The following is a 25,949-nucleotide window of genomic DNA, read 5'->3' as shown; positions in this document are numbered from 1 at the left end:
CAGGCCCTGACCATCTCTGAGGAGCAGCTTTGACCCCTCCCCAGTACTGCTGTCGGAGTGCCGTGAATTGAAACCAATTCCTTCCCCACCAGCCTGTGTGAGCGTGCGTTCATCTCTCATCACCTTAATGCTGCTCTTGGCTCAGGTAACCAGCCGCAGGTATTGCCTTTGAAGGTTTGGCTTTACTATTTCTCCCCTACCTACTCGGACTGTGTCACCCAAACCTCTTTGCTGGTCCTTTTTATGTCACTGGTACCACAGTCCTTACCCCTCCCCCCCCATGGCACGTTTCTCTCTCGCCTTGAGTAGATGTCCTGAACCCTGGAATTGGCCAGACTGTGCAGCCCTCTCTCCCTATCCATCGCCCTGACGAGGTTACCGCCTGTTCCCACAGCATTCCCAGTTCCTCCATCCACTTGAATGGTCCCCGCACTGTGTGCTGCGGTCGGGTTGCTCGTCTATGCTACAGCGCCTGCTGTTGTCGTATTGGAGAATTGCGAGGGCTGAGCTTCTGCAGCTCAGGTTCTTCCCGACAACCCCCCCCCCTTTACCCACATCACGTGCCCTAACCACTGTCCAAATCAGGACAGCTGACCTTAAGGGCTCTGACCACCCTCTGAAACCACATCCAGGTGACGTTCCTGACCCGTCTCCGAGTCAGCAGCTCAGCCTCCGGCTCCTGTCCCTGAGCCGGGGCTCCTGTGTTTGCTTTGGATCCCACTGGCATCCAGCAGTCCCCACCTACTACAGCCGCAGCGCATCGCCAGCCCTGTGTTAATGAATGCGTTTCTCCGAATTAGTTTAGAATGATCGATCCTGCTGCTCCTCCTCGGCTTTGCTCTCACTCATAAACCTGCAAAATTATAATGATCAAAACCCCCCAGTTCTGAATCAGTTCCCTGGGCTTCGAAGGTAACGAGGCAAACTCTTGGGAAGCGATCGTGTCTGTGTTCCCCGCGAGGTCACGGTTTGATTCTTTTCAGAATGTGCTTGGTCTAGAGACTGAGAAACTCTGTCCCTGCTCTCGCACTCCCCCCTCCCCCCTCTTTGCCGAAGAGTTTGGGTCTGTGATCTCCTTCTCACCCCTTCGTTCTCTCTATCGCCTAATTGTTCACTCCATCTTGTCCTCTCGCTTGCTTTGTTCTCTCTCGGTCACCTTTGCCCAGCACTGCGCGTTTAGCCCTCGTGTTGTCTCGTTCTCGCGCGCTGCCTCGCGAGCTCTTTCTCGTGCTAACTCTCACTTGCCAGTTCAGTATCTCCCCCTGCCCCCCCCCCCCCCCCCGCCCACACAGCCCCCTTGTAAATGTCTTTGTTCTCTCCTTCCCTTTCCTCCTCCCCTCGTAGCGGTCAGTAAAATCCTTCTGTCCGAAACATAGGAACACCATTTATTTTTCCACATTCACAATACAGTGGCATACGCCATGAACTGGCTGCTGTTTGCACAGTGGAATATCTACAGAGGGTATCTGGTTTGAATACGTCGACAGTTCACCATATGTATATTTCTTAATGTTTCTGTAATCGGAACTAAACTCTGCACATCCTTAATGTTCCTAGCCGGGCTGTGCAGTTTGACGAACAACTGCAGTGTGGCCTTGTTTTGGTGAAATGAATTCAGTGCAGATCGGGTATCCAGTTGAGACTTCAATGAGCTTTCCAATGTCAATTGAAGATCAACTAATTTATGACTGGGGCTGCACACACAATCGCACCAAGAAGACAGCGGGGTTGTCCAACACAACTCCTTCAGTTTCTGAAAGGTGTTGACAGTTGATACAGAGAGTGTTTTCAACTCCGGACAACAAAAAGCCTGAACAGAGGCCACGGACGTAAGGTAGTTTCCAAGATGTCCGACCAGGCTTTCTGAAGAGCTCTCTTCACCCAAGTAGCGCTGAGAATGTGGCACTTGCTACCAGAGGGAGTGAACAACTAACAGTGCGGCACAGGAGCAGTCCCTTCGACTGTGCTGAGACATAACGCCTTTCTCAACTAAAGAGCTTTTGCCTCCACGTCCTCCATGTGTCTTTAATGCCTGATACCTCTTGGATGGTGCAGTTGTACCTGCCCCCACCACCTCGTCTGGTGTCCCATTCCAGGCACTTACCATCCTCTATGTAAAAAAAAACCTTGCCTCTTACATTTCCTTTCAACTTTCCCCCTTTTACCTTAAACCTATATCTCCTGGTAATTGCCAGTGCTAGCCTGGGATAAAGACTCTGGCTATCCATTGTATCTACGTCTCTCATAATTGTGTAAACTTCTCTCGGGTTGCCCCCCCCAGCCTTCAACATTCCTGTCACTCATGAGTTCCAAGTGTTTTCCCCCCAAAATACCCCCAGAACCTTCTGCAATAATTTCCTTGCCAAAGACGCGTTGGCTGTTCTCCGGTAGTCCTGTGGGGCCTCCGCTGTAACTGAAGAGGAGACAACAGAAGACCCCAGCGGTTTTCCACAGCTGCCTCCTTCAGCATCATGGGATAGATTCCATTAAGTCCTGGGGCAGGTCCACCCGAACGCTTCTCAAAACACTGAACACCACCTCCCTTTTTATATCAACGTACCCCTCCCGAGACACTCCATCCACCACTCCCTTCTCCTCTGTGAATACTGATACATTAAGGACCTCACTCGCTTTTGTCTGACTCAGTGCATAATTTCACTGCTTTGTCCCTGATGGGAGCTACCTTTTTCCCAGCTACCCTCTTGCTCCTCACCTTGGCATTTTCCGTAATCCTGTCTGCCAAGGACATTTCATGCTCCCCATTAGCCCTCCTGACTCCATGTTTTGAGTTCTGCCCTGCTGCCTTTTTCTTCTTCAAGGGCTCTGTCTGGCTTCAGTTTCTGAACTCTTATTTTTTCTCTCTCTCTTTTTGACTAAGCTCTCGCTCTCTCTTGTCATCCAGAGTTCCTCACTCTTGCCATCCTTCCCTCATCATTTTCACAGGGACGTGCAGGTCCTGAACTCTAATCAGCTGGCCTTGCAACGATTCCCATATGCCAGATGTGGGTTACCTTCAAAACAGCTGTTCCCAACCTATATTCCCCAGTTCCTACCTGGTATTGCCATAGTTAGCAACCTCCAACGCCTCCCCCCCCCCCCCCTAATTTAATACGTTCACCTCTTGGCCTTATCCATAAGTAACTTGAAATGTAATAGTATTCTGGCCACTGATTCTGAAATTCCGTCTCACTGAGACATCGATCATCCCTGCAGACTCATTCCCCAGTCCCTGGTCTAGGATGGCATTACCTTGTTGGACTGTTCACTTCAAGAAACCCTCCTGAACACACCTTCCGAATAACACTCCCCCCATCCAAGTCCCGGCACTGAGCTAATCCTAGCAATACAGGGGAAGTTAGAACCACCCAGCACAACAGCCTTGATCTTTATACTTTTTTTTTCCATAATCTTGTCTGTTCCTATCTCACCTACTGGCTGGTGGGAGGCTTGGAGCACGATCCCATCAAAGTGACTGCACTCGTCCTGTTCCTGAGCTCTACCCATAAGGCCTCGCTGGATGAGCCCTCCAAGATGTCCTCCCTCAGTGCAGCTGTGATATTATCCCTTATCAGTAACACGACTCTCCCACCTCTTTTACAGCCCTCTCTACCTTGTGTGAAACATCTAAATCCCGGAGCCCTCACCTGCCAGTCTTGTCCCTCTTTCGGTCGAGTCTCTGTAATAGCTCCGACATAGTTATGTGTAATGGTGGTTGATGGAGGAGCCGGACAGTATCACGGTGAGATTTTGGAGGGTTACGATGATCAGTTCAGATGAAAGAAGCAAAGAAAGTAGGAAGCAGAGTAGGCCAGCTGTCTTTCAGTGCCTGTTCAGAAATATCATGGCTGATCCATCATTTCAATGCTGTTTCCTTGATGCCTTTTAAAAAGTATTCAGGTCTTCCTTAAACATATTCAGTGAGTTGAACCACATCGGGTTCACTAGTGTCCTTCAGGGAAGGAAGCTGCCATCCTTACCCGGTCTGGCCAACATGTGACTCCAGACTCCACAGCAATGGGGTTAACTCTTCAGCGACTGACTGTGTGGAGTTTGCACGTTCTCCCCGTGTCTGCGTGGGTTTCCTCCGGGTGCTCCGGTTTCCTCCCACAGTCCAAAGATGTGCGGGTCAGGTGAATTGGCCATGCTAAATTGCCCGTAGTGTTAGGTAAGGAGTAAATGTAGGAGTATGGGTGGGTTGCGCTTCGGCGGGTCAGTGTGGACTTGTTGGGCCGAAGGGCCTGTTTCCACACTGTAAGTAATCTCATCTAATCTAATCAGCAGCTCAAGATGAGCAATAAATGCTGGCCCAGACAGTGGCACCCTCATCCCGTGAACAAATATCTGTCTCAAAAAATCCACAGGTTAATCATCCTTTGCGCGACCAAACCTTTCCTCCCCTCCCCTCCTTAATGGCCTACCCTACACCCTGAGATTGTAAGCCCTTGGGTTCTAGACTCCATAACCAGGGGCAGAGTGGAAGAGGAACAGGTCAGGCCAAGTGGTTTGCATCTGTGCCCTATTCAAAATACTTTCTGGGAACGATTTGATCAACTATTTCATCATTCTGGCCAAGAATATGGCGCTAAACTATATATATATATATATATATATTCCAGAAAATTGTATGTTTTGTAGTAACTGATAAATTTCACCCAATTAGATTGGGTATTTAACTAATTTCATGGTAGGCCTCAGTGCCTCTCAGCGTCCTGGGTCTGCATTTGGGTCTTGACTATAAATGTGAGTAGGTGAAAGGGAGGACTGCAGATGCTGGAGATCAGAGCTGAAAATGTGTTGCTGGAAAAGCGCAGCAGGTCAGGCAGCATCCGAGGAGCAGGAGATTCGACGTTTTGGGCGAAAGGCCTTCATCAGGATTCCACACTCTCGACTATAAATCTGAGTCGAATTTAGTTAGGCTTAGCGCCTGCGCTAGGCCGGATTATGTTTTTCTTTCCCCCTCTGGGTAGGATTTGGCGAGATATTTCTCTTGGGATCTCAGCTGTTTCCAAAATGAAGAAGGAAAAGCTTGAGCTGAAATTTCATGTGCTTTATTTTGGCCGCATTTGTGTCAGAATATCATATTACCGACGTGGAACAGAAGTGAGAACGATGAGACCACTGACTGCAATTTTGGTCCTGTGTACTTGCAAACATTACAAAATATAAGAAGCTGAGGGAGGGGTGGGAGGGGATCTCTGTTTGACCCCGTCAAAAATACCAATTCGATTTTTTCAAAGAAAATGTGGAAAACTGAGCATAACCAGTCTTGTGGTCAGAAATTCCAAATAATCTAATTATAACCAGAGGCTCACCAGTATAAGGCACCGGGGGGGAAATTCAGACAAGTGATCATTCCTCAGGATAATGTATCTATTCAAAGGAGGACAGGTTTGGGAGAATTTTCAAGCCACAGCCCTCCCCCTGACTCCCAGTGTGACTGAGTGTGACACCCCCCTGACTCCCAGTGTGACTGAGTGTGAACCCCCGACTCCCAGTGTGACTGAGTGTGACCCCCCCGACTCCCAGTGTGACTGAGTATGACCCCCCTGACTCCCAGTGTGACTGAGTGTGACCCCCCCGACTCCCAGTGTGACTGAGTGTGAACCCCCGACTCCCAGTGTGACTGAGTGTGATCCCCCCCGACTCCCAGTGTGACTGAGTGTGAACCCCCGACTCCCAGTGTGACTGAGTGTGACCCCCCCGACTCCCAGTGTGACTGAGTGTGACCCCCCCGACTCCCAGTGTGACTGAGTATGACCCCCCCGACTCCCAGTGTGACTGAGTATGACCCCCCTGACTCCCAGTGTGACTGAGTGTGACACCCCCCCGACTCCCAGTGTGACTGAGTGTGATCCCCCCCGACTCCCAGTGTGACTGAGTGTGATCCCCCCCGACTCCCAGTGTGACTGAGTGTGAACCCCCGACTCCCAGTGTGACTGAGTGTGACCCCCCCGACTCCCAGTGTGACTGAGTATGACCCCCCTGACTCCCAGTGTGACTGAGTGTGACCCCCCCGACTCCCAGTGTGACTGAGTGTGAACCCCCGACTCCCAGTGTGACTGAGTGTGATCCCCCCCGACTCCCAGTGTGACTGAGTGTGAACCCCCGACTCCCAGTGTGACTGAGTGTGACCCCCCCGACTCCCAGTGTGACTGAGTGTGACCCCCCCGACTCCCAGTGTGACTGAGTATGACCCCCCCGACTCCCAGTGTGACTGAGTATGACCCCCCTGACTCCCAGTGTGACTGAGTGTGACACCCCCCCGACTCCCAGTGTGACTGAGTGTGACCCCCCCGACTCCCAGTGTGACTGAGTGTGATCCCCCCTCCCTCCTTAACCCTCTGATCCTAATTTGCAGCCTTTGCCCCTCGATCTGGGCTCCCCAGACAGTGGAAAAAATTCATATTTATTTACACTGTCGTTTCCTGTTTATATCTAAAAGATTTTGTTCTGGTCCCACATAAACTGTGTAAGTTGGGGAGAAAGCGGCCCAATTTTTATAATCTCTCCTCAAAACCAAACCGCTGAGGTCCTGGTATCATACCTGTAAACTGACCTTGTACCTACTCCAAGGCCTGTCTATCCTTAAGGTGTGGGACACAGGGCTGCTCATAGTCCTCCCCAAGTGAGGTCTAACCAGGGTTTTGGATAACTTCTGTGTCCTCCCTTTAGACATCAAAGGAAGCGTTCCTTTAGCTTTCTCGATTGTTTCCTGCACCTGACCCCGGCAAGTCTCGTTCGACATCCACGGTATCTAACTTCATCCTGTTCAGAGAGTCCCCTGGCCTACCCTTTCGGGAGGGGGTGGGATCTGCCGTAGGGAGATCACACAACGTGCCCGACAAACAGGAAGGGCAATGATCGAGTGATTCCCTGATGTCCTTGAGGGAAGGAAATCCAAGGTCGAGTTGGGGAAGGCACGACAGTGGAGTCGAGGATTGTCAGGCCGGCCTCCATCTGGTCGAAGTGAGGAGGAAGTGGGCTCAATGGGCCTACTTCTGACCCTCCCCCCCCTCCCACCGGCCCTCACCCAGTCTGGGCTGGATGTGAGTGCCTCCCCGACCCTCGATGATGACGATGTAGTTGACTCAGAGATGCTCTCTGACCAGGCCCTCCATTGAGTGCGTCAGTGCGTAAGGCCTCCTGGCCTGTTCCCCACTCCCCCCCCCGAGGGACAGCCTGCAAAAGCAGTGGGGCCTTCGCTGAGGCTTCGGAGCAGACTCTGTGAACCCCCTTTCCTCCTGCAGCCCACCTGGCCATCTTTCACTCAGAGCCCACGACCTGGTAACGGAGGGCCCTGGTCACGGAGGCCCCTGGTCACGGAGGCCCCTGGTCATGGAGGGCCCTGGTAACGGAGGGCCCTGGTCACGGAGGGCCCTGGTAACGGAGGGCCCTGGTAACGGAGGGCCCTGGTCACGGAGGGCCCTGGTAACAGAGGGCCCTGGTCACGGAGGGCCCTGGTAACAGAGGGCCCTGGAAACAGAGGCCCCTGGTAATGGAGTGCCCTGGTGACGGAGGGCCCTGGTGACGGAGGGCCCTGGTAATGGAGGGCCATGGTAACGGAAGCCCCTGGTAACAGAGGCCCCTGGTAATGGAGTGCCCTGGTCACGGAGGGCCCTGGTAATGGAGGGCCATGGTAACGGAGGCCCCTGGTAACAGAGGCCCCTGGTGACGTAGGCCCCTGGTAATGGAGTACCCTGGTAATGGAGGCCCCTGGTAACTGAGGGCCCTGGTAATGGAGGCAGTGCATTAAATCGGGTGAGGAACCACGTTAAAACACCCTGAGGAGAAGGTGAATTTGGGGAGGGGAGGCTGGGCGATGGGGTTCCCTTCGGTGTCGAGCGACTGAGATTCGCTACAGCGGGAACCGATGTGAGTTCTCACCGGGCCCCGGCTGAACGTTTGACCAGCAAGCATTTACAGAGCTGTGGCAACGGCGTGGGGCCAACCGCGTCACCTCTCCGAAGCAGCGTCCCGGGCCGAACGGCCGTTCAAACGTGCCCAGCTGGTCGGTTTTACAACATCGAGGCCCTCTGTGCCTATTTGTGGCGAGGGCTTTGGTCCCAGGGCGTGTCAGTGCTGGTGAGCGGGTTAACCCTGGTCTGTGGCCCAGCGGTTAAGGCGCACACCCTCTGAGCCAGACGGTCCAACTCCCACAGGCCCTGAGCCTGAAAGCTGAAGGAGGTGTGAGAGTGGAATGGGCTGGATGGCATTGCAATGGGGGGTTGGGGGTGGGGGTAGGGTAGGGTGGGTAACTCCCGATGCAGTGCTGTTGGAGTGCGGCACTGTTGGAGAAGTACCCCCCCTTTCAGATCGAGGCGTTGAACTGAGAGGGTTTCGGGGGCTGGCGTGGTGGGTGTCGCAAGTTCTGACTCACTCTGGTCACCGCTTCCCTCCCTGGCTGAAGGAGAGGGGCCGGGCAGTCTGCTGGCTGTTAGTGGGATCTTGCTGTGCGCACCCCACCCGGCTGTGACCAGGCCTGCTCAGGAAAAGCTCTCTGGTCGCAACAGGCGAAGCGCTTTCAGTTGATGGCTAACCGTGGAGTGTGTATCTCTCTCTCTTCCTCCCCCTCCCCCCCCCGGCTAACTCCTGCGACTGACCCTGTCTGCACCCCACCCCTGTTGCCGTAGCCGAACGACCCCGTGACCAATATCTGCCAGGCGGCTGACAAACAGCTCTTCACGTTGGTGGAGTGGGCAAAACGCATCCCACACTTCTCCCAGCTCCCACTGGATGACCAGGTCATCCTGCTGAGAGCAGGTAAGGGACTGGGTGGGAGAAGGACGGTGGGGGGAAGGGGAGAGTGCAGACGGGATGTGGAGTGGGACGGGGTGGGACTCTGTGTATGTGAGTGCATATTTGGGTGGCTGGGTATGGGTGCACGTATATGTATGGGTGGGCATGTGCGTCTATGTGTGGGTAGGTGTGTGTGTGTATAGGTGTGTGTGTGTGTGTGTATGGGTGGGTGTGTGTGTATGGGGCATGTGTATGGGTGGGTGTGTGTGTGTATGGGTGGGTGTGTGTGTATGGGGCATGTGTATGGGTGTGTGTGTGTGTATGGGTGGGTGTATGAATGGGGTGTTTGTGTGTGTGTATGTATGAGGTGTGTGTGTATGGGTGGGGGGGTGTATGGGTGTGTGTGTATATAGGTTGGGGGGGTGTATGTATGGGTGTGTGTGTGTATGGATGGGGGTGTATGTATGGGGGTGTGTGTATGGATGGGGTGTATATGTATGGGTGTGTGTGTATATAGGTGGGGGGTGTATGTATGGGTGTGTGTGTGTATGGATGGGGGTGCATGTATGGGGGGTGTGTGTATGGATGGGGGGTGTGTGTATATGGATGGGGGGTGTATGTATGGAGATGTGTATGTATGTATGTATGGGGGGTGTGTGTATGGATGGGGGGTGTGTGTGTATGGATGGGGGGTGTATGTATGGGGGTGTGTGTGTATGGGTGGGGGGGTGTATGTATGGGGTGTGTGTGTGTATGGGTGGGGGGTTATGTATGGGTGTGTGTATATATAGGTGGGGGGTGTGTGTATGGGTGAGGATGTATGGATGGGGGGTGTATGTATAGGGGGTGTGTGTCTATGGATGGGGGTGTATGTATGGGGGTGTGTGTGTGTGTGTCTGTGTGTGTGTCTGTGTGTGTGGGGGGGTGTCTCTCTGTGTATGGGTGTGTGTGTGTGTGGGGGGGTGTCTCTGTGTATGGGTGTGTGTGTGTGTGTGTGTATGGGTGTGTGTGTGTGTGTGGGGGTGTGTGTATGTGTGTGTGTGTATGTGTGTGTGTGTGTGTATGGGTGTGTGTGTGTGTGGGGGGGTGTGTGTATGTGTGTGTGTGTATGTGTGTGTGTGTGTGTGTGGGGGTGTGTGTATGTGTGTGTGTGTATGTGTGTGTGTGTGTGTATGGGTGTGTGTGTGCGTGTGTGTGTGTGTGTGTATGGGTGTGTGTGTGTGTGGGGGTGTGTGTATGTGTGTATGGGGTGTGTGTGTGTGCGTGTATGTGTGTGTGTGTGTGTGGGGGTGTGTGTATGTGTGTATGGGGTGTGTGTGTGTGTGTGTGTGTGTGTGTGTGTGTACGGGGGTGTGTGTGTGTGTGTGTGGGGGTGTGTGTATGTGTGTATGGGGTGTGTGTGTGTGTGTGTGTGTGTGTGTGTGTGTGTGTGTGTGTGTGTATGTGTGTGTGTGTGTGTGTGTGTGTGTGTGTGTGTGTGTGTATGGGGGTGTGTGTGTCCCCTCCCACTGACTGTTGACCCTGTGCCCGGTCTTGTCAGGTTGGAATGAGCTCCTGATCGCCTCCTTCTCGCACCGGTCAATAACGGTGAGGGATGGCATCCTGCTGGCCACTGGGCTCCATGTTCACCGGAACAGTGCACACAGCGCCGGCGTTGGAGCCATCTTCGACAGGTAGGAGTGTCTGTGGCACCGGTGCCCACGGTCTGACCGTGTGGAGTGGTGGGAGGGTATGGGGATGGAGCGTGGGAGTGTGTAGGTAAGGGACTGCACAGTGCCGATGGGTGAGTGACACCGGAGCCGGGTGGAGATAGGGGCCGCAGCGATTGCACTCCCGCTCGGCTGGACCCCACTACCACCAGCTCACCGCGAGGTGTCACCCCCACACCCGGCAAGTACGGGGACCTGGACATTTGGATGGTGAAGGTGGCTGGTCTCAGGCTGGAGTTAAAGCGTTTCTTGTTATTGTGGGGAGGGGGGGAGCTTTGCTGACCCCCAGTTCCCAGAACAAATGCAGTCGGTGTCCCCCATCTGTCCCTGACGCTGTCCCTGCCCTGGGAGTGTTTGATGGGGGACAGTGTAGAGGAAGCTTTACTCTGTATCTAACTCCATGCTGTCCCTGCCCTGGGAGTGTTTGATGGGGACAGTGTAGAGGGAGCTTTACTCTGTATCTAACCCCGTGCTGTCCCTGCCCTGGGACTGTTTGATAGGGAACAGTGTAGAGAGAGCTTTACTCTGTATCTAACCCCGTGTTGTCCCGGTCCTGGGAGTGTTTGATGGGGACAGTGTAGAGGGAGCTTTACTCTGTATCTAACCCCGTGCTGTCCCTGTCCTGGGAGTGTTTGATGGGGGACAGTGTAGAGGGAGCTTTACTCTGTATCTAACCCCGTGCAGTCCCTGTCCTGGGAGTGTTTGATGGGGACAGTGTAGAGGGAGTTTTACCCTGTGCCTAACCCCGTGCTGTCCCTACAAGCTAATTATTGGAACTGTGGGGACAGACGATAACTGGAAGTTGCTGCACCTCACGCTGAACATGAAACACTGACACCTCCTGGAGTTGGCCTGGGGTTCACACTCAGTTTGGGTTATATGTTGGTTTGTGTACTCATTGTCACTGTGTGTTTTGTACGATGTGTGTCATTTACCACCCTCTTCTCTACATTGTTCCCCACCCTCCCCCCTTCTCCCCCACCCCCCACCCACCCCCTCTCCCGGCTTCCCCTCAGAGTGCTGACTGAGCTGGTCTCTAAGATGAGAGACATGGAGATGGACAAGACAGAGCTCGGTTGCCTGCGAGCGATTATCCTCTTTAACCCAGGTAGGTGGTGTCCCAGCGACCCAGGGTGGGAAGCAGGAAGGAATACAGCAGTGTCCAGATGTCAGCCCCTGCCGCTGGGAGGTTAGATCAGGAGGCCAGGGTCAGGAAAAGCTGCACTCACAGACTGGAGGCCGATCCACACACTGACCCCTGACCTCCGACCCTGATATTGACCCCCCGACCCAGAAACTGACCCCTGCCCCTATACTGACCCTTGCCCCAGATCCTGCCCAGATCCAGCCCAGATACTGACCCCTGCACCTGCCCCTGCCGCTAACCCCTGCCCCTAGCCCTTGCCCCTAGCCCCTGTCACTAGCCCTTGCCCCTAGCCCCTGTCACTAGCCCCTGCCCCTGCCCCTAGCCCTAGCCCTAAACCTGCCCCTAGCCCCTAACGCTGCCCCTAGCACTAACCCTAACCCTAACCCTAACCCTAACACTAGCCCCTAACACTGCCCCTAGCCCTAACCCTGCCCCTAAACCTGCCCCTATCCCTAGCCCTAGCCCAAACCCTAACCCTAACCCTAACCCTAACCCTAACCCTGACCCTAACCCTATCGCCCCTAACCCTAACTCTGCCCCTATCCCAAACCCTAACCCTGCCCCTACCCCTAACCATGCCCCTAACCCTAACTCTGCCCCTAACCCTAACCCTGCCCCTAAACCCGCCCTTAGCCCTAGCCCTAGCCCTAGCCCCAGCCCCAAGCCCCTGCCCCTAGCCTTGCCCCTAGCCCTGCCCCTGCCCCTAGCCCTGCCCCTAGCCCTAACCCTGCCCCTAGCCCTAACCCTGCCATAGCACTAGCCCTAACGCTGCCCCTAGCCCTAACTCTAACCCTAGCCCTGCCCCCAGCCCCAGCCCCAGCCCCAGCCCCAGCCCCAGTCCCAGTCCCAGTCCCAAGCCCCTGCCCCTAGCCCTGCCCCAAGACCAGCCCAGCCCCTGCTCCAGCCCCAGCCCCAGCCCCAGACCCAGACCCAGACCCAGCCCCAGCCCCTAGCACTGCCCCAGACCCAGACCCAGACCCAGCCCCTGCCCCAGCCCCAAGACCTGTCCCTGCCCTTGCCCCTGCCCCAACACTGACACCGACAGCGACACCTAACCCTGCCCAGACAGACACTGACCCCAACCCCAACCCCAACCCTCACCCTAACCCTGCCCAGACTCTGACACGGACCCCAACCCTAACCCTAACCTTACCCAGGCACTGACACTGATACTGACCACTGACCCTAACCCTAATCCTAACCCTACCCACACACTGACACTGACCCCAACCCCAACCCTAACCCGAACCCTACCCCTAACCCTACTCTGACACTGACCCCAACCCTCACCCTAACCTTACCCAGGCACTGACACTGATACTGACCACTGACTCCTAACCCTAACTCTAACCCTACCCAGACACTGACTGACACTGACCCCAACCCTCACCTAAACCCTGCCCAGACACTGACCCCTAACCTTAGCCCTACCCCTACCTAGACATTGACCCCAACCCTAACCCAGCCCCGACACTTATACTGACAATGACCCCTAACCCTGACCCTGCATCAAAACTGGCAATGACCCTAACACTATCCCTGCCCCGACACTGAACTGACAGTGACCCCTGACCCTGACCCTGCATCGACACTGACAACGACCCCTAACCCTAACCCTGCCCAGACTCTGACACGGACCCAACCCTAACCCTGCCCAGACGCTGACCCCTAACCCTAGCCCTAACCCTACCCAGACTTTGACACCAACCCTAACCAGCCCCGACACTGACAATGACCCCTAACCCTGACACTGCCCAGGCACTGACACTGACCCCTAACTCTATCCCTGCCAGATACTGACACTGACCCCAATCCTAACCCTGACCCTGCCCAGACACTGACCCCAACCCTGACCCTGCCCAGACACTGACACTGACCCCAACCCTGACCCTGCCCAGACAATGACACTGACCCCAATCCTAACCCTGACCCTGCCCAGACACTGACCCCAACCCTGACCCTGCCCAGACACTGACACTGACCCCTAACCCTGACCCTGCCCAGACACTGACCCCAACCCTAACCATGCCCAGACAATGACACTGACCCCTAACCCTGACCCTGCCCAGACACTGACACTGACCCCAAACCTAACCCTGCCCAGACACTGACCCCAACCCTGACCCTGCATCGACACTGACAATGACCCCTAATCCTGACCCTAACCCTGCCCAGACACTGACACTGACCCCTAACCCTGACCCTGCCCAGACACTGACACTGACCCCAACCCTAACCCTGCCCAGACAATGACACTGACCCCTAACCCTAACCCTGCCCAGACACTGACACTGACCCCAAACTTAACCCTGACCCTGCCCAGACACTGACCCCAACCCTGACCCTGCATCGACACTGACAATGACCCCTAATCCTGACCCTAACCCTGCCCAGACACTGACACTAACCCCAACCCTGACCCTGCCCAGACACTGACACTGACCCCAACACTAACCCTGCCCAGACAATGACCCCTAACCTTAGCCCTAATCCTACCCAGACTTTGACCCCAACCCTATCCTGCCCCGACACTGACAATGACCCCTAACCCTGACCCCGCATCGACACTGATACGGACCCCCAACCTTAACCCTACCCAGACTTTGACCCCAACCCTATCCTGCCCCGACACTGACAATGACCCCTAACCCTGACCCCGCATCGACACTGATACTGACCCCCAACCTTGATCCTACCCAGACTTTGACCCCAACCCTAACCAGCCCCGACACTGACAATGACCCCAATCCTGACACTGCCCAGACACTGACACGGACCTCTATCTCTATCCCTGCCAGATACTGACACTGACCCCAATCTTAACCCTGCCCAGACACTGACAATGACCCCTAACCCTAACCCTGCCCCAACACTGACACTGACCCCTAACCTTACCCTACCCAGACATTGACACTGACCCCAACCCTAACCCTGCCCTGACACTGACATTGACCCCAACCCTATCCCTGCACAGACACTGATTCTGACCCCTCACCCAAACCCTGCACAGACACTGACACTGACCCCTAACCCTAACGCAGCCCCGACACTGACAATGACCCCTAACCCTGACCCTGCATCGACACTGACAATGACCCCAAACCCTATCCCTGCCCCGACACTGACACTGACAGTGACCCCTAACCCTGACCCTGCATCGACACTGACAATGACCCCTGACCCTGCATCGACACTGACCCCTAACCCTAACCCTGCCCAGACACTGACCCCTAACCCTAACCCTGCCCAGACACTGACTTAGTCGGCCTAATGGCCTATATGGATTCTGTTCCTTGACTCCATGAGTTGATGCTCACCTCTGAGGGTGGCACGGTGGCTCAGTGGTTAGCACTGTTGCCTCTCAGCACCAGGGTCCCAGGTTCGATTCCAGCCTCGGGCGACTGTCCATGTGGAGTTTGCACGTTCTACCTGTGCCCGCGTCGGCTTCCTCCCAAAGTCCGTTTCGAGAGGAAGGCTGCCGAGGTTGCGATCTAAGTTCAGGTTTACCCCAGTGTTATCCCCCAACGAGCCAGCCCCCTCCCCCTCTCCGCTGGGAGATGGATACGGACCGTCGCAAGATCACGCATCCACCGCAGCGGTTTCCTAACCGCAGTGTGTCCCCGCTCCCTGCAGATGCCAAGGGGCTGTCGAACCCGGTGGGGGTGGAAATGCTGCGGGAGAAGGTTTACGCTTCCCTCGAGTCTTACTGTAAACAGAAATACCCAGAGCAGCTCGGCAGGTGAGGTCCCAGCGAGGGAAGGGGGGTTCAGCTTAAAGGGGCATTGAGGTCGGTGTCAAGAGCAGGAGTGGGTGTGGAGAAGGGGGTAAATGGGGGCATTAGTGGGGTTATGGGGTAAAGGAGGCATTAATGGGGTTAAAGGGGGCATTAATGGGGTTATGGAGGGGGTAAATGAGGCATTTATGGGGGGTAAAGGAGGCATTAATGGGGTTATGGAGGGGGGTAAAGGGGGCATTAATGGGGTTACGGAGGGGGTAGAGGAGGCATTAATGGGGTTATGGAGGGGGGTAAACGAGACATTAATGGGGATATGGGGGTAAACAAGGCATTAATGGGGTTATAAAGGGGGTAAAGGGGGCATTAATGGGGTTATGGAGGGGGATGACTGGGGCATTAATGGGGTTATGGGGTAAAGGGGGCATTAATAGGGTTATGGGGGGTAAAGGGGGCATTAATGGGGTTATGGAGGGGGATAAAGGGGGCATTAATGGGGTTATGGTCTTGCATCTGTATTGTCCGTGACAGTGTTCCCTCCTGTTTGTGTCCCACCCTCACCACCCCCTCTCCCCTCCCCCACCCCTCTCCTCACCCCTCTCCCTCCTTACCCCCATCCCCTCTCTCCCACCCACTCTCTCCCCCCTCTCTCCCTCCCCCTGCCCAGGTTTGCCAAGCTCCTGCTCCGCCTGCCTGCCCTGCGCTCCATCGGACTCAAGTGCCTGGAGCACCTGTTCTTCTTCAAGCTGATCGGGGACACCCCCATCGACACCTTCCTCATGGAAATGCTGGAGGCACCTCACCGGCTCTCCTGAGCAACCCTGTCCCCACACTGGGTGGGGGTGTGGCTGCCTCCCCTTCCCTGTCCGCATCCCCCCAGCCAGAGCCAGGGCCAGAGTCCGCCCAGACATCTGCCGCTGGGCGGATTGCGCGGTGGCTGGGGTGCAGACGGAGTGCCCTGTCCCAGAGATGCTGGGGAGAGTGGGGTCAAAGTGCAGGGAGCATGGGCGCCGCGCCCTACCCAACGCGTCATCTCCACACCTGACCCTGCGATCTGTTCCCCCACTCCCTCCCCACTCCTGCCCGGCTCTGTCGCCCAACCCATCCCTGCCTTCCCTGAGGATTCCTCGCTGAGTGATGCCTGACTGCAGACATAAGATGGGAGGGCAGGAAAAGCCGCCGACATTTCATCCGACTAAGCCTGGCGCAGAGTGTTGTGTGTGTGTGTGCGCGCGTGTGTGTGTGCGTGCGTGTGCGTGTGCGTGCGTCTCTCTCTCCACGCTAAGGGAGAGCACGGAGGGCCATTCAGGCTGTGGACGGGTGGCCACAGAGCTGCCTGTATGTTGGAGCAGTGAGCACCCATGGAATACAGAGCCTGCCGCCCCCACCCCCCCACCCTCTCTCTCTCTCTCTCTCTCTCTCCGTCAGGCAGCAGGGACTGCAGCATGGGGCCATGGGCTGGCACATCCCATCCTCATGGTGGGACCCAGCGGAAGGCGCTCAGAGTCTTTGTGGGGGAGGGGGAAAAGGGGTTCAGTGTCCAGTCAGGACCCGGAGTAGCTCGCTGATGGGAATGGTAACTGTGGTGGAATGTTTGGATCGATAACTGACCAGAATCAGTGATGGATTAGAATCCAGCTCTTTACTCTGTATCTAACCCCATGCTGTCCCTGTCCCTGGGAGTGTTTGATAAGGGACAGTGTAGAGGGAGCTTTACCCTGTCCTGGGAGTGTTTGATGGGGGACAGTGTAGAGGGAGCTTTACCCTGTATCTAATCCCGTACTGTCCCTGTCCCTGGGAGTGTTTGATGGGGACAGTGTAGAGGGAGCTTTACCCTGTATCTAACTGCATGGGGTCCCTGTCCTGGGAGTGTTTGATGGGGACAGTGTAGAGGGAGCTTTACTCCATATCTAACCCCATGCTGTCCCTGTCCTGGGAGTGTTTGATGGGGGGACAGTGTAGAGGGAGCTTTACTCTGTATCTAACCCTGTGCTGTCCCTGTCCTGGGAGTGTTTGATGGGGACAGTGTAGAGAAAGCTTTACTCTGTATCTAACCCCGTGCTGTCCCTGTCCTGGGAGTGTTTAATGAGGGACAGTGTAAAGGGAGCTTTATTCTGTATCTAACCCCGTGCTGTCCCTGTCCTGGGAGTGTTTGATGGGGGGACAGTGTAGAGGGAGCTTTACTCTGTATCTAACCCTGTGCTGTCCCTGTCCTGGGAGTGTTTGATGGGGGACAGTGTAGAGGGAGCTTTACTCTGTATCTAACCCCATGAGGTCCCTGTCCTGGGAGTGTTTGATGGGGACAGTGTAGAGGGAGCTTTACTCTGTATCTAACCCCATGCTGTCCCTGTCCTGGGAGTGTTTGATGGGGACAGTGTAGAGGGAGCTTTACTCTGTATCTAACCCCATGAGGTCCCTGTCCTGGGAGTGTTTGATGGGGGACAGTGTAGAGGGAGCTTCACCCTGTATCTAACCCCGTGCTGTCCCTGTCTGAAGTGAATGAGATTCCTTCACTGAACACTGACATCCTTCATCCTTTGGGGTTTAATCCAAGGGGCTTTACTCCAGGGCCCCACTGGACATGACCAACAGGCCCAGATCCCAGGCCAGTGGCCTGCGGTAGTAGCTTTGTAAGTTACTCAGGAGAAATGGACTGACGGTTTGCCTGCACACGCTGCTCCATTGTACTGTTGCACCAACCTCTCTTTGCACATTTGCAGTTATTGAGGGTCAGATTATCCTTAACGGCACGTTTTACAAAATAATGTCGCTGTGATGTTTTTGGACGTGTATTTTAAAAAGCACATTAAAAAACGAATCCCATTGTAACGCGACCTTTCGCACGGCTGACTCTGTGTTGCAAATGTCCAGTGTCCGCTCAGAGCACCACGGATTCCTTGCTGCCCTTTGTGGCTCTGTTATCCCATTCTCAGGGTAAAGTCAAGGATTTATCGCCAACCCTTAGAAAGTAGGGGTGGGTGGGGGAGTGAGCTGTCTCCTTCAGCCGCTGCAGTTCGGAAGGTGTCGATACACCATTGTGCCGTTAGGGAGGGGCATACTGGAAATGTAACCCTGTGACAGTGCTTTTATTTGTTCGTGGGTCATGGGCACTTATTGCTCTTCCTGCGCTGCCTTGAAATTGAATGGCTTGCTTGTGGGTAAGGACGGCCCGGTGGTTAGCACTGCCGCCTCACAGCGCCAGGGACACAGGTTCGATTCCAGCCCCCCGGTGGGGGGGCAACTGTCTGCATGGAGTTGGCACATTCTCCCCGTGACTGCATGGGTTTCCTCCCACAGTGCAAAGGTGCGCAGGTCAGGGTGAATTGCTCGCGAGAGATTGCCCACAGTGTCCAGGGATGTGCAGGCGAGGTGGGTTGGCCATGGGGAACGCAGGAGATAGGATGGAGGGGGGAGTGGGGTGGGGTGGCATGATCTTCAATGGGCCGCGTGGTCTGCTTCTGCGATGTGGGTATCTATGAAGGGCATTAGTAAGCCATGGGGTAAAGGGTGGTGGAATAACAGCAGCACCCAGAGGAGGTGTTGGACGGGTGCTTGAAAAGGCTGGATGCAGAGACCATGAGGAGTGCCGGCTGGGTTAGATTGGGGTGGACAGCCTGCCTCACCACGGTAGCTTCCCGAGTCAGTAACCTGTTACCCTGAGGTTACCCCACTCCCAAACGAACTGAAAGGGAACGCAGTGGCCTAGCTTTCTCTCTGCCTTCCCACGGCCACTTCTGCCGAATCCCTTCAGTGCGGAAGCAGGCCGGTCGGCCCGTCAGGTGCATACTCGCCCTCCAGAGAGCATCCCAGTCTCTCGCTCGACCTCTGCATTCCCCAATCCGCCCTGACCCCGCACGTCTTCGGGCCGCGGAGGAAACCGGAGCACCCAGGGGGCAACCCACCCAGCCACGGGGAGAACGTGCAAACTCCACACAGTCGGTCGCCCCGAGGGTGGGATCGAACCCGGGTCCCTGGCTCCGTGAGGCACCGTGCCACACTCCTGCAATGTACCTCTGTCACTCACACCCGGATAATGTACGTTGCTGACCTTGCCATTTTACAGCTCACCCTTGGATTGAACATCGAGGCTCCCATGACAAGCATGAACTCCTGGGACTGGGTTCCCTTGAGCTGTGAAGGTGTGATGGCAGCAGCAAAGATTTCACCTCCTGTCACCCCGGTTGCCCTGGGGCTCCCTGTCAATACGAGAGGGGAAGAGTGTGGGGGGACTGAAAAGGTTAAACCCCCGCCCCTCCCTTCCATGGGGATTGGATTGCCGGAAGGGAGAGGATGGATGAAAGGATCTTTTGTGAAGAGGGTGGGGGTGAAGGTAGTGAGACCAGAGAGAGACAGAGAGAGTAGGCCACCATTTCTTAATGTGGCGGGCTAACCGCCTAAGTGCCCTCACCACCTTCCCTGTGCCCGCTCGGTGGTGTTTGTGGCCGTTTAGCGATCTTTGAAGGGAAGGGTTTGTGAGTGTGGGCGGCTTTTATGAATCGACCAGTGACTGGCATCTCCCGGACACCTCACTCCCGCCTGCCTGTGTCCGTGTATCGACGTGCCATTCTTTCGCCTCCTGACCAGCGCCCGGTCTCCAGCTCTGCTGACAGTACAGGCCAGCCCGCCTGGATCCCAGGGATCTGGTCTGTGCGAGGACCAAGGCTGCTATCCTCACCGGCTCCACTAGAGTGCAGCGCTGCTCCAGGGACCAGAGCCAGGGACTGACAGGGTGGTGGAGCTCTGTGGGCAAGTGGCCGGGTGCTGAACGCGGAGCACTGCACCCTCTCTGTGTCCCTGTTAGCCTTCCACACCCTTCAGGGTGGGGGAGCAAGATGTTGGGTGGCATCTGTGTCCCCAAAAAGGAAGTTCACTCTTCAATTCTCACTGGTGGCATAGTCAGTTAAAGCTGTCTGTTAGCTCAGGGAGGGGGGTGTATCTGTCTGTATGTGAGTGTGTGTGTATGTGTGTCTGTGTCTGTATGTGAGTGTGTATCTCCTTGTGTATGCGTCTCTGTGTATGTGAACATCTTCTGTGTGTATGTCTGTGTGAGCATCTCTGTGTATGTATACCTGCATACCTGTATCTAGAACCACAGAATCCCTACGGTGTAAAAACAGGCTGTTCAGCCCAACCAATCCACACTGACCCTCTGAAGAGTAACCCACCCAGACCCATTTCTCCTACTCTATTGCATACATTCCTCTGGCTAATACACCTAACCTACACATCCCTGGACACTCTGGGCAATTTAGCATGGCCAATTCACCTGATCTGCACACCTTTGGCTTATGTGTGTGTATCTGAGTGTGTCTATATCTGTGTGTATCTGAGTGTCTATATCTATCTGTGTGTGTATGTATCTGTGTGTGTCTATATATGCATTTGTATGAGTGTCTATATCTGTATGTGTATCTGTTTTATCTGTGCATGTGTGTGTCTGTATCTGTATGTGTCCATCTGTGTGTGTCTAAATCTGAATCTGTGTCTATATCTGTGTGTGTCTGTATCTAAATCTGTATGTGTGTGTGTCTGTGTCTCTAAATCTGTGACTATCTGTGTCTATGTCTGTATGTGTCTATCTCTCTCTGTGTGTCAGTGTGTCTATATGTGGGTGTGTCTGTGTCTATTGTGTGTGTGTGTCTGTCTGTCTGTGTCTATCTCTGTGTCTGTGTGGGTGTGTGTGTCTATCTCTGTGTGTGTGTGTGTGTGTGTGTGTGTCTATCTGTGTGTATGTCGATATCTGTGTGTGTCTCAATGGCTGTTGCCTCCTGTCAGAGATGTTTGCAGTTTGGTGGCTGTGCTGCTGCCCAGATGACTGAGGGGTGTCAGGTTCGATGGAGTGGAAGTCGACCAGAAGAAGGGGGAATGGGGGGAGGTGGCCGGGGACTTGAGTATGTGGAGGAGGGACTGGAGAGGGAAGTGAATGTTCTGCTCACAGTAACTTATCGGTGACAGAAAGGCAGGGCCAGTGAGGGGTGGATGAGTGGATGTGTCAGTAGGAGGAAATAGATAGGCAGTCACGTTCGGAGGAGGGAGGGAGACAATTCTGTCGTTCTTTCATTTGGAAATGCAGCGATGTGACCCAGGAAGGTGCTGTGAGAGAGGCTGTGATGGGAGCAGTCCCTTTGCAAAGGGCATTGCAGAGAGACTGGGAGTGTGGCCGGGGGTTGGGGGGGTTCGAAATCCAGACGTTTGATTGAAGAAAGTAGTTGTGGGGTGGGTGGGGGAGGTGAGAATTAGTCACGTAACGGAGGGGGGGGGGGGGGGGTGGAATTTCTCAGTTTTCACACTTGCACCCTCCAGGCCCAGCTCCCTGACCTCTATCCCCAACTCCCTGACCTCCAGCCCCAGCCCCCTGACCTCTATCCCCAGCCCCCTGACCTCTATCCCCAGCCCCCTGATCTCTATCCCCAGCTCCCTGACCTCTATCCCCAGCTCCCTGACCTCTATCCCCAGCTCCCTGACCTCCAGCCCCAGCTCCCTGACCTCTATCCCCAGCTCCCTGACCTCCACCCCCAGCTCCCTGACCTCTATCCCCAGCTCCCTGACCTCTATCCCCAGCTCCCTGACCTCCAGCCCCAGCCCCCTGACCTCTATCCCCAGCCCCCTGACCTCTATCCCCAGCCCCCTGACCTCTATCCCCAGCCCCCTGATCTCTATCCCCAGCTCCCTGACCTCTATCCCCAGCTCCCTGACCTCTATCCCCAGCCCCCTGACCTCCAGCCCCAGCTCCCTGACCTCTATCCCCAGCCCCCTGACCTCTATCCCCAGCTCCCTGACCTCTATCCCCAGCTCCCTGACCTCCAGCCCCAGCTCCCTGACCTCCAGCCCCCTGACCTCTATCCCCAGCTTCCTGACCTCTATCCCCAGCCCCCTGACCTCCAGCCCCAGCTCCCTGACCTCCAGCCCCAGCTCCCTGACCTCTATCCCCAGCCCCCTGACCTCCAGCCCCAGCTCCTTGATCTCCAGCCCCAGCTCCCTGACCTCTATCCCCAGCTCCCTGACCTCCAGCCCCAGCTCCCTGACCTCTATCCCCAGCTCCCCGACCTCTATCCCCAGCCCCCTGACCTCTATCCCCAGCTCCCTGACCTCTATCCCCAGCTCCCTGACCTCTATCCCCAGCTCCCTGACCTCTATCCCCAGCCCCCTGACCTCCAGCCCCAGCTCCCTGACCTCTATCCCCAGCTCCCTGACCTCTATCCCCAGCCCCCTGACCTCTATCCCCAGCTCCCTGACCTCCAGCCCCAGCCCCCTGACCTCTATCCCCAGCTCCCTGACCTCTATCCCCAGCTCCCTGACCTCTATCCCCAGCTCCCTGACCTCTATCCTCAGCTCCCTGACCTCCAGCCCCAGCCCCCTGACCTCTATCCCCAGCTCCCTGACCTCTATCCCCAGCTCCCTGACCTCTATCCCCAGCTCCCTGACCTCCAGCCCCAGCTCCCTGACCTCTATCCCCAGCTCCCTGACCTCTATCCCCAGCTCCCTGACCTCCAGCCTTGGTGGGTTGTGATCATGGCCTTATGCCTGCAGTGGCCCATGATGTGCCAGTCAGTAAAGGGGCCTTTATGGTAAGACACTGCTTACCTGGTAGGCGTGGGCATTGGGTGGTAGAGTTTGACCCCTGACCCCAGGATCTCTCGGAGTGCATTATAGCCAATAAAGCACAGCGGCCCCTTCCCCAACACTGCCACCACTGCCATGGGTAGGCACTGCCCCCTGGGGGTCTCTGGGGAAAAGCCCCCTTTGCCATTGACGCACAGTAACTGGAATTGAATCTCTGCGCTGTTTGTAACGCCGTGTTCGGTTCTGGTCTCCCTGCTGTAGCATGGACGTTGTGCAACTTGAAAAGGGTTCAGAAAAGATTTACAAGGATGTTGGAAGGGTTTGAGCGACAGAGTGGGGCTGATCAGGCTGGGGCTGTTTTCCCTGGAGCGTCGGAGGCTGAGGGGTGACCTTATAGAGGTTTACAAAACCATGAGAGGCATGGATTGGGTAAATAGATAAAGTCTTTTCCCTGGGGTGGGAGAGTCCAGAACTAGAGGGGCATAGGTTTAGGGTGAGAGGGGAAAGATATAAAAGTGACCTGAGGGGCAACTTTTTCACACAGAGGGTGGGACAGGTATGGAATGAGCTGCCAGAGGATGTGGTGGAGACTGGTACAATTACAGAGGAACCTCTATTATCCAAACGACACAGGCTGGGGGGCGTATCTTATGTGGCTAATCAAATTCCTGAAAACACAATCTAGCCAAGCACCGAGCCTTGCAATCTTGCCTAAATGGTCTGAAATTCGTACCAACAATGTTCCTCTCTCCAGCATTTAAAAGGCAGCTAGATAGGTTTATGAATAGGAAGGCTGTAGAGGGATATGGGTCAAATGGGACTAGATTGGGTTAGGATATCTGGTCGGCATGGACCAGTTGGACCGAAGGGTCTGATTCCACGCTCTACGTCTCTGACTCCAGGTCCCCCTTGCCCCAGAGGAGGGAGGGCTCCTGTCAATCAGTCAGTCAGTCCTCCCTCCCTCCCTTCTCCCCCAGAGCCCAAAATACCGATGTGGGGAGGGTGGTGGGCCCCCTTTGATCTCGGATCTGTGGATCGCATTAGTGGAAGCGATGCCAGTTGGGAGTCTGCGGTGTGCAGTAGCCAAGTCAGAGTCCCTGCAACCGAGAGGGGCTCTCAAATGAGTGGAGAGGAAACGACGCCAAACTGTTTTAGTAATTTACACAAGAAATCACCTCACGCTCCCCCAAGATTCCAGGCAATTGCTGCTGCAGCTGCTTTGAGTCAGACGTGAGTCAGATATGTGATAATACTTAACTCCAGCCCTGATGGATGTGTAATATTCATCGACTCCTGCAGGACAAATCAGACATTTGCCAAAAGCATTAAAACGGTATTTTTGAGCTCGATTGAAAAATGAATCATCTGTACAAATAAATTGAAAGCATAAAATGTCAGACAGCGAGAGAGAGAGAGGGAGGGGAAAGAAATAAGAGTGGTACAGATGCTGCGATACCAAGAGGGGAGCAGAAAGTATGGGAAATATTCAGCAGGTCTGTTGGAGAGAGAGCTACCATTCCACCTGGATGGAGAGGGGAGGGGAACGCACGATGGCTTTTGAGCAACCGAGTGTGGTTGGAGCGCAGCATGATTCGCGAGGAATGGCCGAGGCGGGAGAGGCTGGAAGGACAAAGGTTCCCAATGAAGGCAGCATAAAGAAACGCAACAGGACACACATGAAGGGCTGACTGCCGGGGTGCAGGAGGAAGGGATGGGAACGCAGCGATCGGCAGAGACGCAGCACGGAAGGGGCATGAGCAAAAGAGGATGTTGACAATGGAAACTGGCAGCCCAGGCTGGGGACCGCTGGGAGGAACGGAGCTGAGGGGTTGGCCACAGAGGGGAGGTCAGGCTGGGAGCCAGGAGGAGACCACCGACGGGAGGGACGGGGATTTCTGGATGACGCCTGTGGGCTGGAGGGAGGAAGTTTGCAAAGAGGTCACACCGAGAGCCGGGTCCCATGTGCAAACCTGAGAAACGCAACACGTCAGCAGGGACTTCAGCTGGGTGGGTTAGCAGTGGGAAATGCAGGGCTACAGGGAGTGGGTGGGGGGCGGGGTGTCTGGGTGGGAGATGCAGGGTTACGGGGAGTGGGTGGGGGGTGGTGGGTCTGGGTGGGAAATGCAGGGCTACAGGGAGTGGGTGGGGGGCGGGGTGTCTGGGTGGGAGATGCAGGGTTATGGGGATTGGGTGGGGGGCGGTGGGCCCGGGTGGGAGATGCAGGGTCACGGGGAGTGGGTGGGGGGCGGTGGGTCCGGGTGGGTAATGCAGGATTACGGGGAGTGGGTGGGGGGCGGTGGGTCTGGGTGGGTAATGCAGGGTTACGGGGAGTGGGTGGGGGGCGGTGGGTCTGGGTGGGAGATGCAGGGTTACAGGGAGTGGGTAGGGGGGGCGGTAGGTCTGGGTGGGAGATGCAGGGTTACGGGGAGTGGATAGGGGGCGGTGGGTCTGGGTGGGTAATGTAGGTTTAGGGGGTGTGGGTGGGGGGCAGTGGGTCTGGGTGGGAGATGCAGGGTTACGGGGAGTGGGTAGCGGGCGGTGGGTCTGGGTGGGAGATACAGGGTTACGGGGAGTGGGTGGGGGGCGGTGGGTCTGGGTGGGAGATGCAGGGTCACGGGGATTGGGTGGGGGGGCGGTGGGTCTGGGTGGGTGATGCAGGGTTACGGGGAGTGGGTGGGGGCGCGGTGGGTCTGGGTGGGAGATGCAGGGTCACGGGGAGTGGGTGAGGGGCGGTGGGTCTGGGTGGGAGATGCAGGGTTACGGGGAGTGGGTGGGGAGCGTGGGTCTGGGTGGGAGATGCAGGGTCACGGGGATTGGGTGGGGGGCGGTGTGTCTGGGTGGGCGATGCAGGGTCACAGGGAGTGGGTGGGGGGCGGTGGATCTGGGTGGGAGATGCAGGGTAACGGGGAGTGGGTGGGGGGGCGGTGGGTCCGGGTGGGAGATGCAGGGTCACGGGGATTGGGTGGGGGGTGGGGGGTGGGGGGGTCCGGGTGGGAGATGCAGGGTCACGGGGATTGGGTGGGGGGTCCGGGTGGGAGATGCAGGGTCACGGGGAGTGGGT

At 55.8% G+C, this 25,949-nt stretch overlaps 1 protein-coding gene across 4 annotated transcripts in view; it reads left to right on the top strand.

Moving 5' to 3' along the window:
• Positions 1 to 18,149, top strand: part of LOC132832947 (retinoic acid receptor RXR-alpha-B-like) — a 39,515-nt gene extending 21,366 nt beyond the window's left edge. For 3 of the 4 annotated variants that reach the window (XM_060851191.1, XM_060851193.1, XM_060851192.1), the window contains exons 6-10: positions 8,631 to 8,760; positions 10,277 to 10,409; positions 11,462 to 11,553; positions 15,226 to 15,331; positions 15,993 to 18,149. In XM_060851191.1, the coding sequence (XP_060707174.1) occupies positions 8,631 to 8,760; positions 10,277 to 10,409; positions 11,462 to 11,553; positions 15,226 to 15,331; positions 15,993 to 16,140 (609 nt within the window). In that variant the 3' untranslated portion in view covers positions 16,141 to 18,149. The remainder of the gene's footprint in view (positions 1 to 8,630; positions 8,761 to 10,276; positions 10,410 to 11,461; positions 11,554 to 15,225; positions 15,332 to 15,992) is intronic. The other variant, XM_060851194.1, reaches the window with a different exon arrangement.
• Positions 18,150 to 25,949: the final 7,800 nt, after the last annotated feature.

This window comes from Hemiscyllium ocellatum, chromosome 35 (genome assembly GCF_020745735.1).
Source record: "Hemiscyllium ocellatum isolate sHemOce1 chromosome 35, sHemOce1.pat.X.cur, whole genome shotgun sequence".
Taxonomy (NCBI): Eukaryota; Metazoa; Chordata; class Chondrichthyes; order Orectolobiformes; family Hemiscylliidae; genus Hemiscyllium; species Hemiscyllium ocellatum.
This window is presented reverse-complemented; position numbering and strand designations above follow the sequence as displayed.